The sequence below is a fragment of the Echeneis naucrates genome, chromosome 16 (assembly GCF_900963305.1).
Source record: "Echeneis naucrates chromosome 16, fEcheNa1.1, whole genome shotgun sequence".
Classification (NCBI taxonomy): domain Eukaryota; kingdom Metazoa; phylum Chordata; class Actinopteri; order Carangiformes; family Echeneidae; genus Echeneis; species Echeneis naucrates.
The window spans coordinates 14,935,742-14,960,041 of record NC_042526.1 but is presented as its reverse complement, the minus strand read 5'-3'; the positions used below and the strand labels follow the sequence as shown (position 1 = coordinate 14,960,041).

The following is a 24,300-nucleotide window of genomic DNA, read 5'->3' as shown; positions in this document are numbered from 1 at the left end:
ACTTCTAATAAAATAAGGCATCAAAGTATTAAGGCAATCATATTAAATATAAAATGTAAAAAAATAACACTGGAGTTTTTCTTTGTACTCTTTATGTATTAATGTGTATGTAAATATGTGAATATACCATTATTCCTCCTGAGCCTGCGATGGTAGAACAACAGGCGTCTGAGATATTATTGGTAAACAACTCCTCGGCTGATTATGTCAGCGGCTTAGTGATGAAGAGGTTTATCACTTACGATGATGTCTGTCAGTCGAGCCCTTTCTTCTCACACCAGCGAACTTCAGAGCGCTGTGATCCATCGAGAAAACCGGACAGGTGAGAGATCACAGAAATGCAACAAAGCTTTGGCCTTTTTTTCTTCAGTGGCGGACTTAGAAACACTTTGTGGTTTTTCTTTTGCAGGCTATTTCCTGGCACACTTTGATGACCATGAATCCGCTGGAGGACGTGCCGTTACAGACCCTACTGGGGCCACTGGAGGAGAACGTGCAGGTGGTGACGGCTCCACATATCACTTTCCCAGAGTGCCACCAAATACTGCAAGAGACTCAGGTGAGACAGTGAAGAGTCTCTTTTTCAGCTTTTGGATGGCCGTCTCAGATCCAGTCAGAATGGTTCATGCCACTCTGTGTTTGCTTCAATGCCTTTATGATTCTTTTAAAAGATTTATACTTTATCAGATAAATCACAGCTCAGAAAAAGTATTCTCATGGAAGCAATTTGCTAATAAGTACATTATTAATATCAAATTAATTATTATGATGAGTAATTATCTAAATGCAGATTGTGGAATTGTTTGATAATCGAACTTGTATTTCTTATTTCTACTGGGAAAGGTAAAAAGTTTGACTTTTGTGCTCTTGTGTTTCTTTGTTTTTCTCTCTGCAGTATGACTTCAGCCTGGAGAAACTGGTTTTAACTGGGCAGCAGCCAGCGTGCCTGGCCCCATCCTGCCCCCCTTACTGGCTGATGTTCAGCAGCCCTCAGGTGAGTCACAGGAACAGTCGCAGGAGCTCCGAGCCGTGGACCCCGAGCCTTCGACCCCGCAGTCACAGTCTCAACTCCACTGAGGCCCGATGGCTGCACCATCGTACTGTCAAGTTCTCCGTATACGATTCAGAGGACGAAGACGGTTACTTTGAGGATAATGAAGCCTCCTCCACTGATGACCTGCCTCAGCCTGTCAAGAGCCGAGAACAGCCCAAGAGCACCGCACCCAAAGATCCACTGTCCAGAGTCAAAGACATGCACCACCACTGTAAGCCTGACTTGCCTCAGAGCATGCGAGGCCACAGAAGTCCTTCCCTCCAAGACTGCAAACAACCTCTGCAAGCCCTGGATCAGCACAGGTCACAGCAGACCAGCCCTCTGCTTCATGGCCTGAAGAACGGCAAGAAGAGGCAGCGTCCGCTCAGTGCTTTGGCCAGAAAGTTCTCAGTAAACTCACCACCTGCTGGTCGTCCTTCATCCAGACTGCAGCAGCAACGGCCTTCCTCTGCCGGGCCAGTCGTCAAAAACCGCAGACAGAAGGTGAACATTTTTTCCCCCCATGTCAGGCTCTCAAGTATTAAACACATGTTGAGCACTTTTCTACTCCTTCATATTTCACTCTGGGCTGCTCTCCCTCTCGCTGCAGGTTCTGAGGACTGGTGACTCTCGTGGGGTTTTCTTTGACTCAGCAGCAGAGCTGCTGTCAGCCCTGAGCCAGGAAGAGAGGGAGCTGCTTGAAACCATCACAGAGAAGGGATACCCGTTACGCACAGCTATTCTGGCTCTGCAGAAAACAGGCTACCGCAACCCAGAGAAGGTGGGTTTACAAGATTCAGATCCATTTCTACCAGCATTAAAGTGAAATTTACAACGTAAGCATCCGTAATTAGCATCACATTATTCTGCAAAAGGCTTCTATGTACAATTACTTTTATATTATTTTAAATGTCTTTTTGAGTCACACTTTGATCAGATTACATTCCTACTTTTATTTGAATACAACATTGTATGATCACATATGTATAAATGCTTTTGTGCCGCTGTCATTTCATTCAGGTTTGACAGCTAAATGTAAAATCTAACCACGACTAGCCAAACAGATATGTCGAGAAATTCTATATACATTTTGCTTGAACCTATTCCTGTTCGTGCAATTCAAAACCTTTTGTAGTGAATTATGAAGCCAAAATGTAATTCTCATACTGATCATGTTTTGTCCCAGTTCATAAAAAAAAAAAAAAAGTGTTTGCACTTTAAAATGCCGTGTTTCTGATTCATCCTGCCATCAACAGATCCTAAAATATCTGGTTGCCAGTGACCGGCTGTGTGAGCTGGGCTATGATGAAGCTCAGGTGGAGGAGGCCTTGGAGATGTTTCAGAACTGTGAGAGCAAGGTGATTTACTTTTCCGATAGAAAAGGCCGAGCCTTTTTTTTTTTTTTTTGGCTATACTTATGTATAACTCTTGTTTGTTGCATTCAGGCTGCTGAGTTCCTTCGCCTCCTAACTCAGTTTAATGAGATGGGCTTCCAGCAAAGTGCAATCAAAGAAGTGCTGCTTGTTCATAACAATCACCGTGATGGAGCTCTTGAAGAACTTATGACCCGCATGGCTTAAACAGACCATCTTCCTTAAGGACTATTTTCACTTGTAAAGTGACTTCAACATGGAATATTTTAGACACTGCCTTTTGAGCTACAATAAAAACATTCAGGTATAATCAAAAATAGTCAGGACACCTAATAAGGATTGTTTTGTTTTTTTTAAGTGTTTATTTACAGCTTGATTAGAAAAAGAAAAAAAAAAAGAAAGAAAGCACTCCATTTTTAGTTTAGGAACTAATTTAGCTGTCATTCCAGCTGGAGGAAGAAATTGCTGGTGCACGTGCTAACAAGTAGTGTTGTGCTCTAGATATGATCAATAAGATTGTGAATTAAAAACTTCAACCCTAGATGAAGTCAAAACAATCATGGTACAAAAATTTAACTGCCACAACAATATATACAGAAGAGACTACTGCTCCAGCAGTAACCCCGAAATAAAAAAATAAACATTAGATGGAGTCTCTAAATGTTCACAAAGTAAAATATTTACATTTTTTTTTTAAGAAGCATACATTAAAGTTCCCTCCTGTCCTCTATATATATATAAAAAAAAACAAAACAAAACAAAAAAAAAAACTTAAAACCACTTTTCACAAAAAAACCCGCTGAGCCGATCACTGGTGACTGACGGTGGAGTTCAGCAGTCCAGACTTCACATTTGTTTTAGACGCCTTCGTGAGGTCCCTCTAAAGAAAGAGACATTCAGTAACTGCACACATTACAGGTGTCAAAATGTTCAAGTCTAATAACTGAATATACAAGTTTGATAAACTCAATATTGTGTGGCAAGATGCATTGCAGTGGTATGTGTTCATTTTAGAAAATGTTAACATTTTCTTCAGCATTAATGAGTAATGTGAAAAACTGCAGCCCAAGGAACAAGTTACTGAGTCTTTGGTAGGTCAACAATGACTCCATGCTATGTGTATTTTGCTTTGGGGCTTTTTTCCCCCCTAAAAATACTTTTTACTTCCATTTAACAAGCTTCATTTTTACTGTGTACACAAACACTATGAAGGTGGCACCACAGTTTTGCTACTGCGCTAGCAGTCCTTTCATAATTTTACAAATTATTTGGCCTCAATTCAAAATGTCAGCATTAATCTGTGATGGCATATTGTGTCAATATAGTTAGCCATATATTTACCTTGTTCATGATACATGCCACAGATATTTGATAAAGCAATGCTTAATGGTAGCAAAGTGCCCCAGAAAAATGTAGTGTTTAAGCATTTTCCTTGTTTAAGCATTGTATGCAAGAGGACCAATCGGATGTAAAACCACATTTACCGCAAATTCCGAATAGGAGCCAGCAATAGAGTTAAAGGTGAAGGTGCGATCTTGAGTATCCTGAGACCTTAGTGTGCCACTGGGAGTATTTTTGTCAAGATGGGAGATGTTTTCCTTGTTTCGGTCTAGTGCACGGGGAGTCTTTCCTTGTCCAGGGGCTCGCAGGCCAAAACCCTACAAGAAGACCAGCTAGGTTGATGACGATGGCCTTTGTCAGCTTCTTCATCTTAATTTCAGACTATGATCACAAATACTGGGGTCGGGGCCCACACCTTATATCATAAATGAGAAACTACCAAATGACCCAGTCTTAGACAGTGAACTGGTACCCTGCTGCTCAGCCGCCACAGCAAAAAACAAGTTCAGCTCTACAATTTGTTCATTAAAAGTTGTAGAAATATCATGAACAGAGTTCATTTATGTTGACAAACTGATGAGTACAATTAAGTCATTTTGGGGAACTGTGTCCAGGGACTTACAGCTGTTTATGGAAATACTTTCCTACAGTCAAAATACTTATCTTTCTTTACAAAAAATTTCCACTTCAGCAGAAAAAAGGAGCCAGTCAGTACACTATTCAGGCCCAGCAACCGGCATTGTGAGGAGAACAATACAACTAGATCTGCACACAAAGACGCTCATTGAAACTGCATTGGTTGCTCAGCTGTGTGTGTACACACGTGTGATCGAGTGAGAGTGATTCTAATGTTAACATAAAGGGACAAGCAGACCTTGGTTTTCAAATAGACAGAAGACAACGGGGATCATACCTTGCTGGCAGACAGAGGTGGTTTCTGGATGGAGGACTGACACACAGTTCCACCAAGACCCACACTAAGAAAACTGTTGGGAGTGGAGATGGTTGAGGTGCCGTTGAGCTGAAAGGACAGATCAACTTTTATCACTCACCTGTGTTGGAACTCATTCATACCATACAGTAAATCTGACAGAACTGCAGCAGTGTCTTACCTTTCTTACTTTCCCAGGCGTGGGAGTCCCTGGTATCCGCCTTTTGGATGGTGTCCTCACTGCTGTTCCATACAACAGGTCCTCCTGTATCTGTTTAGTTTTCTTCAGTTGCTGTTTCAAAAATAATGAGCAATGCATTTACATTCACAACACAAGTCACTATTTAAAAACAGTGTAGTTTTTTAAATTAAAGCAATGATCTAACAAACCCTTTCCAGTTTTTCTTTCTCCTTTTCTGTGTGGTGATGATTCCACTGCTGCTCGACATACTCAAGAAATTTCTGTCCATTTAGCAGAAACTCATTGCCATGCTCTTGCTCCCAAGCATCAATTTGGATCTTGAGATTCTTCTCCAACTAAATTGGGGTGGAGAGGGGGGGGGCAAACAACATGTTTCAGTTGCCATTTTAACATTTAGCTAGTACTAGTCACTGGTGCAAGAAAAATGCTTTGATACCTCCATCTGCTGGCCAAAACTGGCAATGCACCAAACCTCAACAGCTGTCATTGGTGTGGCATATGGATTTAGCTCATGTTTTGTTTATCCAATTTCCAATCACCACTAACAGCTTGTCTTGAGCAGAAAATGGCTGACAAAAGCAATCCTTTGTATTCTCAGTCAAACCTGAAACATTTCAATGACCTTTATCCCTCACGTTTAAAAATGATTTCACCTTAGGTAAACTCTTCTGCAGGTCAGCTCTCTGTTTCTCTTCTTTCAGAAGGTTTCCACCTCTGTTGTTGAATCTTGAGGGGTCATTAGCCTTTTTCTGAGATACAACAGATTCAGTGAAGTCACCACACCAAATTTGTTCTGAACATGTTCCCACTACATTCACTGACATCATACTCACATCAAGTTCCAAGTACAAGGTCCAGTTCTCCTGCCATTTTGTGACACCTTCAAAGAGTTCTTTATGGTCTGCATAATATTGCTTCAGGGTCCTGACCTCAGCCTCATGCAGATTGAGAAGCTCTTCAGTGAAATCATCTGAAGAAACAAGAAATTTATAAGAAAACATACCACCAAATCTTACACTCCCTGTACATATTCAAGAGAGATCTATGGTTGGAAAAAAAAAAAAAAAAAAAAAAAAAGATTACCATCATGATATGCAACAAAGGCCTGCTGCTGTTCTTGACTGTAGAAGCATCTCTCCCAGAAAAGGGCAATCTCAGCCCTGATGGCTTCAATGACACTTTTCATGCTCTGCATTTTTAACACCTCCAAACGTTGGACCTCAGTCTGGAGCTGGAAATGCAAAACACAAATTACTACAACTTGATAAGAACAAATTATTTGAGCTTTGTGAAACAACACTAAGTACAATTAATACAGTCAGTATGGTAGATGACCAAATATGGTAATATTTCTTACTGCCTCAATGTTTTTCTTCTTTGACATGATCATATGCTCTGAGAGTGCTTCTCTCTCCTCGTGGGGAATCTGAAGCCTTTCCCACAGTTCCTGAATCTTGGTGCGGAAATTTGAACAAATGCACTCATTCTCAGCCTTGCGATCTTGTAACTGGAAGCAAATCATACATCCTTTACAAGTCAATTCACTTCCTGATAATGATGAATGTCTAACCATAGAATCTAATTAAACTGTTAGATTCAAATATCCCAAAGTCACCTGACTGAGGAGTAGTTTAAGAGCGGCAATGTTGTCATTTGACAAACAAAATGCTTCCTCATCCTCACACATCACATCCACCTCAAAACTGGTCTCTGGGTTCTGCTCCAGATCATTCATGCATGCAATGATCTCCTTCTTAATGCTCACAAATTCATCATGACGGCGCTCCTGAAAAACAAAGACTCTGCTAGTAAGACATGATAAAACCCATTTTTAAAGCAACTTTATTTAAAAAAAAGAAAAAAGAAAAAAGAAAAAGAAAAAAGTCAAACCTTCTCTTTGGTCAGATCATCAAGGTAGGCATGATATTCCTCTAGTTGCTTCAGAGATGGGATGGAGTCCTGGTCAATGCAAAATGCGGTAGTGCACATAATGTTGCACAGCTCATTGTCTCTGACAACGAGTCCTTTCAGCTCCTCCATTCTTTGCTTCTTGTGCTCCTTCATCACCTCTAAACGTGTGCGGCTGTTTTTCTCCATCTGCAGCATTGTGCAGCCATCTTCCTCCTTAGAAGAAATCAAAGGGATTAGTTTGAACATGTTGGCAACTTTCTATGGGGAAAGAAATCATTTTTCAGGCTGTACCTCAAAGAGGGGCAGCTGAAGTTCAGTGCATAAATGACTAAGTTCCTTGCGACAGGACTCAATGCTTTTCATTAACCTCTTCTTCAGCTCCTCTTCCTCAGCAATCATTAGGTCCAACAATCCCTGCGAGGCAATGTATCAAAATTAAATTAAGAGAAAAAAAAGCGTTGTTAGTTCTGTAAGGTCAACAACTTAGAGGATTTTCTTAATTTAAGGCCGACGTCGGTCTCACTTTAATGTGCTTGTGGACATCGTTGGTCCTCTGTAAACGCTGCTCCTCTGGTATCCCGATTTCCTCCCAGATATCCTGCAGCCTGACAAGTGCCCTGTTGAGGTAGGCGACCGACTCTGCTGCGTGGACTTCACTGGAAGAAAGAGCGTGTTTTTGGCTTTGGTCAGACCTCCGGAGGGGTTTTTTTTACACACCTGCTACCAGTCAACCCAGAGCTGCATCGACTTTGAAATCAGGCAGCCGGGACACCTGTCAGCTAGCGGCTTAGCATTAACTGCAACTTGAAATAGCACGGTGGCATAAGACATGCGGCTCACGGTGTTAACAGAAAAGTGCGTTACCGTTCACAACGGCCCATTTCAGCAGACCCGCCGCGTTAGCGCTAGCTCCGCTAAAATCAACAGGCTAACCAGGAAGCCAGCTGACCGCGTGGATATGCTTTTGTTAACAACGACAATTAAGACTCCGGTTAATTAGGTTGTTAAGTACTAACCTCACTCTCATGTTGCCACCGCAGACAGACAGGGTTTATGAGCGAAATCGTCTTCAACCAGGGAGGGAGGTATCGACGGCTGTCCGTCCGTTAGTCCGCCCGACCGCGTTTGAATTTTGCACCGAAACACCTTCCGCGCTCCGATTGGCTGATTTAGCCGACGTAACAGGAAGTAATTCAAGGGGCGGTACTTGTTCTCGTGACGCGTGAGAGGAAGAGACAGATTAACAAGCGTTTAGACTGAAACGCCTAAATGTGTGTTCGTTTCTCCCTTTTTGCCAACAATATGTCGGGAAGTGGAGATTTGGATATCATTTGACTGGTAGCGACACAACTACTCGACCAGTTAGCTGCAGGCCCCTCAGTCGGGTAGCTTTAGTTCAACAGAACTGGGAGTTTGTATAGTGGTGGAAAGTGGGGAAAAACAGGGTCCTTTCCAGGGACTTTTTTATTTTTTTTTTTTTTGTCCCAGTGAAGGTACAGCAAGTCTCTGAAAGCCTTCCACAGGTGTTGATGTTCATTCACTTACAGTAAAACTCTTTGTTCCCCCTCACACATATAAAACTATCAGTCATTTGTTTGTTTTTCTTTTTAGTCTTTTAGTCGGTAATGTGACTTCAATGACCTCTGAAATAGAAAATTAACTCAAATTCAATATTGATTTTATTTCAGAAAGTATCATGAATAATCAAATATCTGCCAATAGAAAGAATGCAATTCATAAAAGCTCAACTCCCACGTGGACACAGTGAATCACTGCTGTACAGCTGTACACCTATAGCCATGAATTGGATCCATGATTTACTTATTTTATATATTTAGGTTTGATTTTTGTTTCCTTTCCTTACAGATTATTATTATTATTATTATTATTGTTGTTGTTGTTGTCAGTGGACGTATTTGCACCCAATGCATTGTTACTGTTGGCAGCATCATAAACTTGTAAATTGCAACAAGTTAAAAAAGAGAAGACAAAAGACGTTGCTCATCCGTCAGGGGAATTCCTGGTTGCCACTCCATAAAAGGAAAGTTGTGAGTCATGCTTTTCTGTGAACATGTTGTAGAAGTAGGCCATCTCTTTTACTCTCTTCAGGGGCAGTCAAATATGGTATGTCATAATCCAAACTAATATTAAGGGGTACAGGGTCCAAATAAAATTTCTTGCTTAAAAGTTAGGTATGTAGATGTTAGTTTTGATTTAAAAAAATGGATATTACTTGATAGCCATTCTGACAAAAAAAACCCAAAAAAACACAATGTTTATTCAAACATGTTCATGACAAATGGTCATGTAAAACATTTAGCATTTAGCATTTTCATTATGTACTTTTTCATTGCCCCTCCTGATTTGTAATCATCATTTCATCAAAACAAAATTTGAGTCTGAAATGAAGTAGTTTACAGTATAGGGAAGTTTGCAGGTGTCATGGAGGAAGTTTACTGCCACCATGAATAAATAAGTAACAAAACTAAGTAAACTCGCATATATACAGGCAAATTTAACCTCAGTTACTTCAGTGCTTTCAGTCTAATGAAAGACAGCCTTAGTTCCCTCATCAGTGAGAGTACTGATGTAAATAGAGGTTCCTCAGCACTTCCTCACTGAACTGGTAGGTCAGCTTCTTCTTCACTTTTTTAATCTCTCCAGTTTTACCATAGTTCCTCAGAGCTCGAGCCATCTTTTGGTAGGTCATTTTTTTGCGGTTTCCTTTTTGAATACCCCAATGGCTGGCCAGAACCTCTTTGTGCTTTGTAGAGAACTGGAAGATGCCCTTGTCCTGGTCCACCCACCAGATACTGTCACTCATGTCACCGTTTCTTAACAAGTCTAGGAGGAACTGGTACAGGCGGACTTTCTTCTTGTTGCCTGGAGTAGAGACATATTAGGCTGTTAAATCTATTTGTCGGTTTTGCCGAGCTACCATATGACTGAAATACTCACTTAAGTCTTTCCTGAAGGAGGTGTGGCTGTGGTCATCAAATTCATCCTCCCCTTCTGATACCTCGAGGGGAGGACTTATTTCTCTTTGCTCCTCCTCTGAGTAGTAATGGCCGGGTGAGGTGGAGGGTTGGTACTGGTAGCACAGGGATTGGGTGTAATATGGGATCTTTGGGAGAAATAAGGCAAAGTTCCAATATTACAGGGACAGAATAGACTGCAATCATTCCATTTGAATAATAATAATCCAGTGTGGCATTTCTGTTTAACACTGCCACAACATCAAAAGAGGAAGTAGGTCTGCCAAAATAGAATTAAAAGTTCAACAATATCACGTGGTGTCGATGACATTTAAGTGAAAATATCCCCATCTGTCCACATCATGTAGGCAACTGTGTGTGTGAAGACAATGGCAACAGCAATGTGTTTATTGTAACAACCATGGCACATAATATTCAGCACTGGAACATGTGTTCAAATATGTATTTATTAATATTGGTGCTCAAATGATTAGGTGATTTATCAACAGATTGGTTGAAGTTAAAAATAGCAACTGGCATTTTATTTTATTTATTTTTTTTTTGTAAATTGTTCAACTATTTGAGAAAAAAATTCCAATATTATCTTGTTTCAGCTTCATAATAAAGCGCATTTGCTGACTTCCTTTGCTGTTTCCTCACTTAAAAAAAAAAGATTATATATTAATTGGACCTGTTTTAAATATGTACCTTTGTAGCTTAAATTGAAGAATTTGGATAGAAACTGTCCCAAAATACAGCTATAATGTAGTTGTTGATAATAATAGATAATTCAAAACGGTGTGTGCAGGTCAGCACAGTATGAAATGGGGAAAAGAGTATAAAAAGCCCCATCTCTCACTACATTAGCATGTGTTTTATATTTACTACTGGTCTGAGTGTGATTGGTAGATTAGTTGAATATATAAATAATAATTTGTGGTAACAATACTTATGATTTAAAATTGATAAAAAGTGATTAGCTGTCATTTTCGCTCAGTTTTGAAAAAAGGTTCAACTTAGTATCAAACGTAGAATATTTAAACAATGCAGCATACTCTCACGCTCGAAATGCATGAAATGCACTTGTAAAGCTTTGAGTGCCAGGAGTAAATGTTTCCTCACTGATATATGTGAATCACTGAATGTAGCAATATTTGATACAAAGGGTTTTCATCACTGCTGCTAATAATACAAAAATATATTCAAAACTGATCATGTAATAACTTCAGGGGCCAAGCCCCGGCTCGACAGTGACGGTTTTGATTATACTCAGTCAGTGTGCACGCATATCAGTGTTTCAAATAACATGAGGAGAAATTGGTGTCATTTTCAATCTGCAGACATGAACTCACTTGTGGTGACACAGAGAGCGGTGCAAGTGGAGGGTCCAGGTGAGGGGGCAGAGACTCATTGCTGTATCGATATGGTTGTATCAGCTGCTGTGGAGACACAGACTGAAGCTCTGTGAGGTGATTCACTGGTGAATTCTCAAAGTCCAGCGGCTGAACGCGCTCTGAGTGGAAGGTCCATCTATGGTCTGAGAGGTGACAGTGGTTATAGCACTGAGTCCTGCAGTGATTCTTTAAAACCTTTCCAACAGTCGGATCCAGTTTTCTCACCTTCATAAATCTCCCCGATATTACCAAGGTAGGGGTAGAGCTCAGCTGGTGGCCGATAATTCTCTGGCTCATTGGGAATAATGTCCTCTGAGGGCTTTGGAAGGCAAAAGTTAGATTTTGTCAGGGAGAAAGTAAAATCTGTCTGTTCGCCAAACCTATGATGAATGCTATTATTAGGTGTTACACAAAAGTCACAAGAATTAGTTTGTATTTGTTGTCTTGGATAAGAAAAATAAGAAGACATATACAGTGCATAAATAAACAACAGACCAGATCACCAATAATGTCAGGGCTTACTTTCTCAATTTCTAAAGAAAAAGTAAATAAGTCATTAATTGCAAATATGCTTCTTCTCAGATGCACTTTTTTCATTAATAAATAAAACACAAATTACTAGAATTAGTGAGCACATCAACTGAAATGTAACTTTTTCTACACCAGAAGCAGCCATAGAAACACATAGAATGAACATTACGAGCTCCTCTTACTGACACAAAGCACAACCACAGATTGAAATACCAGACTTATCTGTGAAAAGCCAAACATGGAACAACAAAGCAGCAGCACTTACAGGTGACATGACATAACCGTCCATCATGTAAACACGGCAGCATGAGAATCGTGGTTCATGTAGCTGGAAATGAATGTTAAAATTTGGCAATTGCTTCACTGACAAACACGCAATCGTGCTGAACACAGACCTCAAATGACAAGGGGAACTGAAAGTGCGAAATAGTTAGACCATACGTCCATCCAATTATCAAATTCGTATGATCAGCTACTTCCTGATGGCCAAGTGTCACGTAAAGCCAGTCACATTTACATCCATTTCCTGCATGTGCAAGTAGTTTAATTGTACAATGAAAGAGAAGACAGTGGGCACTTAAAGCAGATCACCTAATTTTATCATAGTTAAAAACATTTGCAATGGGAGACTGTGTTGTTAAAAAAAATTGATGTGGACCATATGAAAATATACGTTTGTATCAGTGTGCCATTTTTAGTAGTATTCTGGGACATGTACAATATGAAAAAGTTTGAGAAGTCACGCTGTTTTACAATATCCACATTAGTGGTGGTGTTCCCATGCATTTTTCATCTTCCAGCTCAGACTTAAGTAACACAACTAACTGTCATGTAATTAAACTATTCATTGTTAAACAGCGTGTGCAGGAATATATTATTTATTTGTTTTCTTACTATCAATCACGCCAAAACCCCAGTACAATTTAGTCATGCAGGAAATTTTTGAAGAATTACTGCTCACAGGAGCTGAAACCAAAAGTGAAGTTTGGAATTGGCTTTGTTCCTCTTTTAGTTTGGCATTATGGTTTCAATTGAGGAAGTTTTGAGCCTGAGAATGAAACCAATGAAAATAAATGGCTGGATCAAATAGGTTTGTTTTAAACTATTTATTCCCATAGTGTTTGGAATGAAACTCAATGTCCAGAGATGTCATCTTTCAGATGGTCAGCTAACATTTCTTTTTTCATTTCTAAACAGACTCCTTTTCACATGAACCACTCAGTATCATGTTGTTGTTGGGATGGAAAGTCACAAGAGACAATCTGCTGGGTGTGATGAAACAGTTTCCTGTTCACCAAGGAGGAGATGGGCCAAGTTTAGTCTGGTCTGTCTTTTCCGTGATTCATAACTGAACATTTTAAACAACAGCAGCTAAGTTTACTTGATGATGGTCCACCTGCAAAACTCAAAAAAAAAAAAAGAAAAGAAAAGAAAAAGAAAAAGAAAAAGAAAGAACTAAAGAAAGAAAACGAAAAAAAAAAACAAAACAAAAAACAGGGAGCATACGTCCCCTCGAAGGCCTCAGTCAAACTTTGGCAATCTTTCCCACAGATCACTCTCTACAGCGGCGAGAGGAAGCCTGGGGCTTGTTGTGCTCTCAAATATTTACTCTGTCTCCATCTACTGGAAAAGAGACATTGGACTGACCAGTATCTGGGCTAGACTGAGTTTAGAGGCACAGCAGAGGCATCCAAAATAACTCACCGAGGCCCACATTTATTTATCCCCCGCCTCCGAATTTGGCTCTCTTCGGCGATGGTCAACAAATGGAAGAAATGACGGCTTCGGGTGGTCATCTGCGTTTCCGATTGTCTGGCATTGTTGAATTTCCTGCCCACCCCAGACACTGACAGCGGCAGCCAGGAGCGGAGAGCTGCTGTCCCGTGAAATTATCACGGCACCGAGGCGAGATACGCATGGAACATGGCTGCTATGAGGACTTTAACCGTGGCAGGTCTCTTTTTGGCATTTTGCGCTTTGGGGCTGATCGCGATCGCGATCAGCACCGACAACTGGTACGAGACCGACGCGAGGAGGCACCGGGAACGCTGCAAGAATTATTCAAACAAAAGAAACGACCCCGGCTACATCTACATCTCCAACAACAACCTCCCGCTTCGTATGCTGCCGAGAGAGAAACATGTGTCTGGGAAGAGCTCCAGCATCAGCGGCGAAATGCTGCTGCGGGCCAAGCGGCACTTCTTGCCTCCTGCCCCGGCCATGGAGTCCCTCTGCAGTCGGCAATTCAACTCCACCATCACCGGACTGTGGAGAAAGTGCCACCGAGAGGGCTTCGACTTGGAGACAGAGGATTTGATCTTTAAAGGTTTGTTTGTTCCTGAAGATGTGTGTGTTTGTGTGTGTGTGTGTGTGTGTGTATGGGGGGGGGGGGGGGGGGGGGTGGTGGTCATGGTTGTGTTATAACATGCTTATTTGGGGCATTTGTGTTGATGTGCGAGGCGCTGACTGTACGGACTTAGTGCACGAAGGCGCTATCCAAGGTGCTGATGCTGCGCACGGACCCTCAAGGCCTCCGCAGCACAACACGGCTACAGTTACAACACAATCGACGCGCTGTGTTCTCTCCCAGCACAAAGGGGCAAGCTGTAGTAACAGAAGCCTCAAGATGAGTACAATAAGCCACTCCACAATGCTGTGGGTGGATGAGTGGGTGGTGGTGGAAATGGGTTGGGAGCTTTTTTGTTATTTTGAGAGGGGGATGTGGGGGAGGGGGGTGGCAGCAGAGAGCCTTGTGATATCCTCTTCATCTGATCTCAGTGCTTATGTGACACCCTCTTTGCCTTGTTTACATTCACAGGATTGGTTCCGCGCTGCACACCAATAAAATACTACTACTCATCGTCAGCGCTCCCCAGAAACCTGCCAATCAACTTGACGAAGACAATAAGGCAGGATGAGTGGCACGCGCTCCGTGAGTCCCCCCTTCCTCCTCCAAAAAATGTGCTTTTATTCCTAATCTGATGAATTAATGCAGAGATACTTGGCATGGCTCTCAACATGCACTGTCACTTGCGTTACGCGCTTTGCAGACCTCCAGAGGATGACTGCGAGCTTCATAGGCATGGCCATATCCATCATCCTGTTCGGCTGGATCATAGGGGTGCTGGGCTGCTGTAAGGAGCATGATCTGATGCAGTATGTCGCCGGACTTCTCTTCCTCATGGGAGGTAAGATGGACTTTACGTACAGAGCACTACCCTGAATCACCACAGAGGGGCAGTGAGGTCTTCATCAACGAAAAGCTGCTGAAATGATGCACCAGAGGAGATGAAACTGGGTTGCTGTGATGTCTGATGGGTTTGTTTTTTTTTTTCCGCTTCCTCTCTGGCAGGGACATGCTGCATAATCTCTCTCTGCACATGTGTGGCCGGGATCAACTTTGAACTGTCGCGCTACCCTCGCTACATGTTTGGCATACCCGAGGACATCAGCCATGGTTATGGCTGGTCTATGTTTTGTGCATGGGGTGGACTGGGCCTGACGTTGCTGGCTGGTTTCCTGTGCACACTCGCTCCTTCACTCTACCCTCCGCACAGCCCTGTGGTGCACAAGCCCAGGCAGGAGAACGGCTGTGTCTGACAGGCCACCACACATCTGACAGACACCTGTCTCATCCTGAAACAGTGATGAGCCCCGTTCCAGAGACAGTTTTACCCAGGGACTCAGAGCGGCTCGGCACGGAGAACGCACAGGACACTGGCTCTCGCTCACACAAAAACGATTAAGAGGTGACATTTGACTGAAGATGATTTCAGTTCCTCTGGTGCTTTTTTCTGTCCCTCTTTGTGAATGAACTGTTCAGTGTTATTGCTTGCTCTTCAAGAGGAGAATAGTTATACAAAGTTTCTTCCTGTAAAATCCACTAGTTTGAGAAGAAAAAAAAAAAAAAAGAAAAAGAAACTGGCAAAAAAATCCATAGTACAACTTTGAAATCTGTATTGACGATCAGTCTATGGATGTGTACGGTCACACTTCAAAGGGCAACTGTGTATCATTATGTACCCAATGAAAACAACATATGTACATGTACTTTTTAAATTGTATGTATGCAGATGCATTTGTGTTTATCCATGGAAAAATATGAGCATTTAGACCTAACTGTGTTTGAGGGAAATGTTTTGCTGTTCTTGAGGTCTTACTCCCATCAAAATATTTTTGAAAAATAAAACAGCCATGCAAAACTGAACTGTTTCCTGTGTACAACGCTTAATAGACCTCTCATATATCTTTGTGGTCGTCGTTTCTCTTCTATTATATCAGCAGGCAGCGAAGCAGCTAATGGACTCAAACCCATTCCTGCGTTTGTTCTAACTGGTGTCTGTAATGCAGCCACACCAGAACATTTAACAATGAAAACATCAACGCCCAAAGCTTGAGTTAGCGACCAAAACTGGGAAAATAAATAAATAAAAATAAATAACAAATAAAATAAGAAAGTGAAGCAACTGTTGGCTGTGGATTATGGCAAAAATAAAACATCCTTTCCTGACACAAATAAATAAAAAAAATAAAGAAGAAATTGTAGTGAGTGCTGTTGTCCCACAATAAGAAGGGCGGGGGTTTGGTTCCCTGGCCTGGGGCCTTTCTGTCCGGAGTTTGCATGTTCTCCCCGTGCCTGAGTGGGTTTCCTCCCCCCGTCGAAAAACCTGTGTGTTTCGGTTGATTAGTGACTCTAAACTGTCCGTAGGTCTGAGTGTGAGTGGTTGTTGGTCTCTGTCTGTCTCTGTGTGTTGGCCCTGTGATGGACTGGTGACCTGTCCAGGATGTACCCCGCCCCCTCACCCAGTGTGAGCTGGGATTGGCTCCAACACCCCCTGTGACCCTAAGCGGATAAGCAGTAGAAGATGAATGAATGAATAAATAAGTAAAAAATAAACAAACAGCAAAACAAAACAAAAAACAAACCAAAAGAACACATCAATTGCACATAGCAAAAGGAAATCCAGACAACTTCATCAAACACTCTGGGCTCAGATACCTAACAAACATACTGACAACTGCACAGATTTACATTTGAATTGTAAAACTTTACACAGAAGCTCCCTAGAGTTGTTATTGCATGCTGCGGCAGCCTTGGAAGAAAACATTCTTGCTGAACCGTGTTGGCCACGGGAGTAGTGAGACGTTGATAATACAGTAAATGGTATGCTGAATATTATAAACAAAGTTTATCAGCACTGTCCAATTTGAGTCGCTCTAACAGTTAAAGTGTTTTTGTGCAGCAGTAATCCACCCTTTCTAATGCTTGGTTTTATTTTGCGTTGCATATATATATATATGTTTGGTATATACAGCAAGAAGAGAGATGAAGCTTGAAGAATGAACTTTCAAGCATTCCATATAGCTCATAGTTGAAATGTTAGGAAACAAACAATAGAAGTGTGTGTGTGTGTGCGTGTGTATTGATTATCTCAAGTTTTCTTACTGGCACACTCCATTGAGATGAAAAAAAAAAAAAAAACCCAAGCAAAACAAAACAAAGAAAAAAAACTTCAGTTGTCATGAAGTTATCCCCCGGTGAAAGCCATGAAACGCCCAAACTCAACAAAGCTAAATTATTTCATCAGGATCATCCTGTTCTCATTAAAGTGTCAACAAAGCCCGAGCTCTGTCTTCTCGCCAAAAAAAAAAACATTGTTATTAGAGGTGGTGGTAGGCCACAGTATTTATTGCAGTGATATTTATAGTGGGACCAGTAGTACTCAAATCAGCAGTAGTGTTTTATCTTTCTAATAATAAGGTTAGAGGGGCTTTGTGCTCTGCGTGCAGAAGGATCGCTCTGTTCTCAGGTCAACTCTGGTCTGCATTCCTGACCTTTCTTTGTTTGTGCTTAAAATATGTCAGAGAGGAGAAAACATTCTTCTAACAGCAGGCGCAACACTCAGCCCTTCCTGCTTCTACAGCCTCAGGGACCTGAAACTAATCTACAGAATAAACATTTTTTTAAGGGTGGAATTAATAATTTGGGCCAAAAGGGCAAATTCAGTATAATGTGTGCGTGATGGTTGGCTGTTTGGACTGTTTGTGTGCGTCTCTGCCTTTAATTACACAGTGGGAATTTTAAATCGTTTAATCAGATCTTCTGAGCCTTGTGCAGTGCCCCTGGAAATCCAGAGCCGTACAGGCATATAGGGTTTCCCTGCACATGGAGCTCCTGCAGCTCAGCACTCTGCCGAGCTGCAGAGAGCTGTTTTAAAAAGGGGTCCTCTGGGGGAAGCTGGACTGTGAGGAAAACCAGACAGAGGAAATCACACCCAGTTGCGCCCATAGCCTCCCATCTGGCTCCCTCACATCTGCAGAGACATTATCTCTGTATAAAAGCTGGCACGGTTATGGCATTTACTTCGTGGCTGAGGCAGACATTGGCTGGAACAAATTTTGAAATTGTAGTTAAGGGCAGAAAACACAGATAATCGAAATATTGAATTGAAAGAACTACGAATGAAAGCAGCCTAACAGTATTTTGTTTTGTGCGTGTGTGTGTGTGTGTGTGTGTGTGTGTGTGAGTCGGGTGAGTCAGTAACTCAGAACTACTTTCCTCTAATAAACAGTGTGTCTGAAATAATGTGCTACGTCAACACGTGAAATAAATGTAAACAAATTACATGTTGGCTAGAAAATGACATCATCCAAAACACGTCGGAATTTCATCTCAGAAACATTTCATATCAACTGCGGACTCAAAAGACCAAAAGAGGAAAAAAAGAACGGTTGATAGTGGCAGCGGCTGTTTTCGGACAAACATATTTCATACTTGAGTAGATGATTTCCAGATGGAGGTGGGAGGCGCTGACAGACTTCAGACGCCAATTAACCGGGGCGACTTGAAGGGACAGTCAAATCTGCCACTTGTAAGTGCCAAAATATAAACAGGGTGACGTAAAAACATGAAAGAGGAGGAGGGTCACTCTCTGCTGCTGAAGATGAAATGTTCAGATTCCAAAAGGTTTTCTGTTTATGCAAACCTCAAGCTTCAAAAAGATGGAGGTGGTTTTACAATACAACACTGCGTGACTGTGGTAGCCCTTGTCTGCGGACAAATACACAACAGAAAACACATGAATGCCACTTGAAAACCAAAATGATTGAGTAAGGAGGGTGAAGAAGATCTTGTCTGGCTTGTAAAAAAAAAAAAGGCAAAGCTAACATGTTTGATGAGAACAGAGTATTTATTTGCTTGGTTGTAATAGCTTAAAATTGTGAATATCATCCTTTACAATACACACGGAAGGTCAGACAGTTTACTGAACCAGAGGCCAATGAATGCAACTTTTATTTCCATAGCTTACTGAATGAAACTCTTCCTCAGAAGTGGCACAGAAGGCTCCCAGCAGACGTAATTTATGTTCACATTTCCTTTTTTCCTCCTGACTCAGAGGAATGTTTTGATGTTTGTGTTAGAGCTCCCTTTAATGGCGCAAATTCCAAGCAACGGGAATAACCGCAAGGTCAGAGATATTCAAATACCAAGGAGGGGCATTCATGAGCCGCAATGAACTTTCCAGTTGTCGAACTGGAGGGGCCCCTCTTGTATCTCACACACTCACACGCACGCATGAAGCTGGCACTATGAGCCAAAGTGGAGATACTCAGTCTTCAGGCGGCTCAGTCTGGTGCCGTGACTGCGGATAATGAGAGAGAGCAGCTCGTGTTTATCTTTCAGTCCCAGTGAGACGTCCGTGGTGTCCCTCAGGGCGCCCCTGATGTCCCCCACTTGCTTAACCACATGGCCGTTCAGCTGTTGCTCCTCTCTCAGCTCGGTGTCCTGGCTTTGCTTGAACTTCACCTCCAGCTCCAGCAGAGACTTGTCCACGTTGGAGAAAGCCTCGCTGATCTGGGAGATCTCCCGCTGAAGGAACTTGCCGTAGCTGTCCTCTCCGTCCAGGTCGTGCTCCACCGTCCGGCCGATGCCCTCCAGCAGCCGCGCCGAGTCCTCCGCCTGCAGCTTTGTGATGACGAAGTCGTCCCGCACCACCGAGTCCCGCTCCTCCGAGGCCCCGCACGGATACACGTCAGAAAATTTAAACAGCATCTGGCACTCCTCCGGGTCCTCGGTCTCGTCGTAGTCCCCGTCCGGCACGAAGAAGTGATGGAAGGTGCCGTTGGAGATCTCTGGTTGGAGGGGCCCGCTGTAGACTGCGGAGCCGATAGGCCAACATGTGACAATGAGGAGCAGCAGAGGGACCGGCTCCATCATGAACCTCCTCTCTCTCTCTGGGAGGATCAGCATCTGTACTGGGAGCCGGACCCAGCACACAGTTTTCATCCTGACTCATGTTACACAGCTCCCCGTCACCTAAAAGGCACAGGCCGCCTGCTCAAGAGAAGAGGGCCCCTGGTGGTGGCCCCTTAGACACAAAGAGCCACCAGGAGAGTTAACTAACTAACACACACTTTGTATATGCTGTTATACACAAGCCACGTATCCATTAAAATTACAATAAATAGTTTTCCATTGTTAGAATACTTTGTAGCTAATCGTAGTCTGATTACTGATTAGTGGAATTCCTCAAAATATTTGCCAATCTTAGAATGAATTTGGAATTACTTTCTTTTGCTTTGTGTATCCACACAATAATCATTTTTTCTTTGTTCTTGTGTCTCTACCAGATCCATTTTAGGAGCTTTTATAAAGTCAGTGTATAAACACAGAAACCCATTAAAGTATTTTTGGACCTATCTGTCCAACAGAAGCCTTCAAAGGCGTCTCTGCAAATTGCAAATTAAAATGCAAGTTGTTCACACTCTAAAAGTCGAAAACCACGACATGGGAAATTTTAGGCACCTGGAAACAATCCTGTCTACTCCAAACAGCTCTCAGACATATACAGGTCTGATTAACCCAGATCAACAAAGAATAAAAATAAAAATAATCAACAGTTACAGTGCAATAAATCAATATTTCAAGACTCCTGTGCCAAAGCTGTCTAAAAAAAAAAATGAAATGAAAATGATAATCACACAAAAGAAACTGAAAGCAGTCATAACCTGTAGAAATAGCTGGCGTAAGGTTGGAAGACGTTGCTCTAAACAACAGTTTTAATGGCTGTGAAGCGGAGTAGTTGACGTGTTTTTATTGCATTTCCAGACTGAGTTAGGGGAGAGTCGTTAGTCACTCTGGTGGCTTCAGTCAGGTGATTACATTAGTGCACTGAGAGAGAGTCTCCTGGGATATGAACTCCTCTCTTGCACATCCTGTCTCGGATAATTGCATCATCACTAGGTGGTCTCCGACACAGCTCTCAGCAAGTCAGCTATAGCCACACAAACTGGAAACATATGGCAGGCTGGGAACTGCTGCTCTTGTTTGAGCCGTATATCCAATGCTGTATCTGGAGATGCATGGGGATTGTGCTTTTGATGCTTTCGAAACAAGGATGCAAATACAAAAAGTAATCAGTCACATTTCTGATGAGCGGAGTTGCTGTATATGTTTGATCCCTCGTTTTCCTTGACTGAGACGGACAAAAGAAAAAGCAGAGCAGGGAGATAAAACAACGTGAAAGGTCGAGAAGAGGTGATCAGTCGGTGCACAAGTTCCACAGAGTTCAAGGAGGCAGAAAAAAAAAAGAGATTAAAGATTAAAGACTGAAAACAGAGAATGACAGATCCGAGAAAACACGGCTGGAACAAAAACATCATGTCCAGTTGTCCTCGCCTCCACTCTACTCAACACCAAGTGGTGAGACAATCATTCACCGAGAGCTGCGTTTCCACTCACTGGGTGAATCAAAATCAAATATTTTTTATTTTTTTTGTTTTCTTTTTGGTGTCGAGCATCTCTTGAGGGAAAAACTCAACTGTTTCCATCTTTGTCTGTCTCCTGTTGGTGCAGGACAAACTTTGTCCAAGGAGTTTGTGAGCTCTCTAAAATGGCTTTCTGGTGCGAGTTGCAAAACAATTTATGGATTGTGCATTTATAGATCATAAATCCAAAACAACACTTGAAAGGGAAAAATTGAAAAGTCAGTTAAATTTCAAGTCAATTGGAAAAAAAAAAAAAAAAAAAAAAGATTTTTTTTTTTTTTTTTATAATACTGCAGGTTTGAAGTTTTTTAGTGTAGTAAAATAACTTAAACTTGCAGTGATGCTTATCGTCTCTCTGGGTTTAGCTTTGGGGACTCTGTGTTTCATAATCAGAATTTTCATTCTCGTTTCTTTTTAAAGTCCCACCAAGAGTTCATGAGATTTTAAAAAGTGTCACCCAAAAAAAAAAAAAAAAAACCTAAATAAAAAAAAAAAACTGTCTCTGTGGACAATCACACTGTCTAGACGTTGAGTGTGAAGAAACATCTAACAGTTGCATTTTAGTAGAAGGGTGGGAAAGCAAGAAAAAGCACGTGCCGTGTACTGATAGCTCTCTCAGGTCACCAGAGGTGACATTCCTTGAAAGAAAAAAAATGTTTGTTTGAAAACTACTGTTTCTCTCCTGAACAAAAGATACAAGGCAGCCGAAAGCCTCCCACCACGCCGATTTTCTCGGTTTCTTCATAAGTCATACAGCTGAATAAATACGCTGTCTCTCACCATAAACACCGATAAAGTAAATGGACCAGCTTGCCAAGACAGAGCAGGTTACTGCAGGCCAGAGCTCTCCGAGGGCAGATGTAGCAACAGATGCAACAACAAATACAATCTAGTGGAGCTGCGAGCTGTTGATCCTGTCCCGAGTAAAGCTGCGTGTGTGTTTATTTGGGTGTTTTTGTGTGCACATTGAGGACAGCGGCTTGCAGTTTGGACAGATGCATTTCAGACGGTGATGGATTTCCTCTCGGTGCTGATCTGAGAGAACAAGAGCGCTGAGCGCCTGCAGGCTGTGTAGGAGCCTGCGGAGGCTGACTCACAGTGAATCTTAATGACCCGGCGCTCATCACGACCACAGGAATTATTTCGATTTAATACTTCACATGGGAAGTTTCGGGGCAACTATCGGTAGTGAAGCTGGGCTTGTTTATGTAGCCCTTCATTACAACATGCTCTTAAAGCAAATTAGACATTTACACATAACTAAGCAACCATTAAGTATTTTCTCTCTGGAAATGTTTCCAGTTAAATAAATTTGAATGCGAGTCAAAGCCATAGAGTCAAACATGTCATAAAGGTAATTCTCTTACATAGCTGCTTGCATTCAAGCAAAAGGACCTTGGCTGCCTAATGCTTGCGAGCAATACAAAATGTACTAATGAATGACTGCTCTGTGCCCTCAATGTCCTTTCTGATGAAGTGAAGACTATTGAAAAAGTATCATTGTAAACGTTTTAAACAGGCACATGTTGGTACAATCTGGACCGATCTAAAATACGGACAGGTCTGCCAATAATCTTGTTGTGGAAAGAAACTGGTTGATATCAGCGCAGTTTACATATTCCTGCTGAAAGAATGCCAAATACTGGCAGATGAAGACCCCAGTTGGAATGAAACACACATCTATTGAGAGGAAGTCATTTTTCCACATTCAGGAGCTGCAAATTGACCACAATGCACAACTGCCACAAGACATTTCTTGCCTGAATATGACACATCCATAAGACCATATGTCCAATGTTTACGAGTAGTTAGGTTGCAAAATTGGAAAGGGTGGGCACGAAGCCATCGCACGCAAACAAACTGAAAAGTACAGATGTTTTCAAAGGCAGGGAAATAGGTTGGATTTTTTGCCTGTTTTATTAAAGAGAATAATTGTTGAAGACACGCAACCTCGGCCCCAAGCGTTGGCACCAACTCTCTGGACGCCCACCAGTAGAAGCACATCCATTGTTTGTTTTTTAATCAGTCAGTAATCCTGAGGCACAGCTTCCTCCGGACTTTGTCGCAGGCAGAAGGACTAGTGGCAATTTGGAAACCAACATTTGTTCAAACTGTCGCTCAGTGTCTCTCAGTCTGAACACTGTGCTTTTCAGAATGTTTCGTGTTATGTTTTTTGCTCTCGTGATGTCATATTTCCTCGCGTGCAACCTTTTTTAGGCCCTGAGCAATAATTAATGACATAGCACGGGGTGTTTTGTTGCTGTTTAATCATTTCCAGTTCTGTCTTATTGGATCAGGTTTGGCATTCTTAGGGGGATGTTACATTATTCATCATTTAAACTGATGATGACCCGCAAAAACAAATAACTTTGTCATAATCACATAAAGCACTACGGCTGTCAGGAGCTCATAACAGGGAACTATGAGAAATACGAGCTCCTGAAAGATGCTGATGATCAAAGTAAAGCCATCGTTTTGTGCCCCTGGTGCGTGTAGAATGAATCAAACTCACCTGATGTTCAAGTGTCAGCGCTTTCATCCAGCCAGCTGAGGCTGCTGCTGCTTCTCAGTGCTGGGTGTCCTCATTCATGCCTGCTGCACTGCCATTTTCACCAGCTGTTCAGCAAAGCCGCTGTGGAGAGAAATATTCAAGCACATTTAAGTACGTTTTCATGGCTTTGAAGAGCTCAGCTCACCAATCTCTAAAGTGTCTCTGGTGTAAGAAGTTCTTTTGAAAAAAAAAAAAACTTAATTTACCTACATTTTCATTTTAGCCATACCCTTAAAGCTGTACAGATATTATACTGACAGATGTCGACCAACAGACATAATTTCCATACA

General features: G+C 41.9%; 5 protein-coding genes across 7 annotated transcripts; 2 read left to right on the top strand and 3 right to left on the bottom strand.

The window, feature by feature from the left end:
• The first annotated feature begins 436 nt into the window (after positions 1-436).
• LOC115056958 (ubiquitin-associated protein 1-like) lies at positions 437-2,613 on the top strand. The gene is made up of 5 exons (XM_029523773.1): positions 437-559; positions 896-1,537; positions 1,644-1,814; positions 2,290-2,391; positions 2,479-2,613. The coding sequence occupies exons 1-5, from the start codon at positions 437-439 to the stop codon at positions 2,611-2,613; spliced, it is 1,173 nt and encodes a 390-aa protein (XP_029379633.1).
• A 182-nt stretch (positions 2,614-2,795) lies between these two features.
• LOC115056537 (protein regulator of cytokinesis 1-like) lies at positions 2,796-7,938 on the bottom strand. Of its 3 annotated transcripts, none has more exons than XM_029523050.1 (14): positions 7,808-7,938; positions 7,315-7,447; positions 7,083-7,205; positions 6,771-7,004; positions 6,496-6,666; positions 6,238-6,387; positions 5,964-6,111; positions 5,714-5,850; positions 5,534-5,629; positions 5,069-5,215; positions 4,860-4,970; positions 4,661-4,768; positions 3,958-4,064; positions 2,796-3,286 (listed from the first exon to the last, which is right to left on the bottom strand). In XM_029523050.1, the coding sequence occupies exons 1-14, from the start codon at positions 7,816-7,818 to the stop codon at positions 3,253-3,255; spliced, it is 1,710 nt and encodes a 569-aa protein (XP_029378910.1). In that variant the 5' UTR covers positions 7,819-7,938; the 3' UTR covers positions 2,796-3,252. The 3 variants fall into 3 exon arrangements, with proteins under 3 accessions (XP_029378910.1, XP_029378911.1, XP_029378909.1); XM_029523049.1 differs by having other exon boundaries at positions 2,797-3,286; positions 3,891-4,064; XM_029523051.1 differs by lacking the exon at positions 3,958-4,064.
• A 514-nt stretch (positions 7,939-8,452) lies between these two features.
• spi1a (Spi-1 proto-oncogene a) lies at positions 8,453-12,081 on the bottom strand. The gene is made up of 5 exons (XM_029523053.1): positions 11,957-12,081; positions 11,386-11,479; positions 11,119-11,303; positions 9,750-9,915; positions 8,453-9,674 (listed from the first exon to the last, which is right to left on the bottom strand). Exons 1-5 carry the CDS (start codon positions 11,981-11,983, stop codon positions 9,364-9,366), a joined length of 783 nt encoding a protein of 260 aa, XP_029378913.1. The 5' UTR covers positions 11,984-12,081; the 3' UTR covers positions 8,453-9,363.
• A 1,241-nt stretch (positions 12,082-13,322) lies between these two features.
• tmem276a (transmembrane protein 276a) lies at positions 13,323-15,849 on the top strand. Its single transcript, XM_029523052.1, has 4 exons — positions 13,323-14,017; positions 14,510-14,623; positions 14,742-14,879; positions 15,044-15,849. The coding sequence occupies exons 1-4, from the start codon at positions 13,615-13,617 to the stop codon at positions 15,289-15,291; spliced, it is 903 nt and encodes a 300-aa protein (XP_029378912.1). The 5' UTR covers positions 13,323-13,614; the 3' UTR covers positions 15,292-15,849.
• Positions 15,850-18,869: 3,020 nt separating this feature from the next.
• On the bottom strand, positions 18,870-19,942 carry fibina (fin bud initiation factor a). Its single transcript, XM_029523557.1, has one exon. It carries the CDS (start codon positions 19,940-19,942, stop codon positions 19,280-19,282), a length of 663 nt encoding a protein of 220 aa, XP_029379417.1. The 3' UTR covers positions 18,870-19,279.
• Between the last annotated feature and the right edge of the window lie 4,358 nt (positions 19,943-24,300).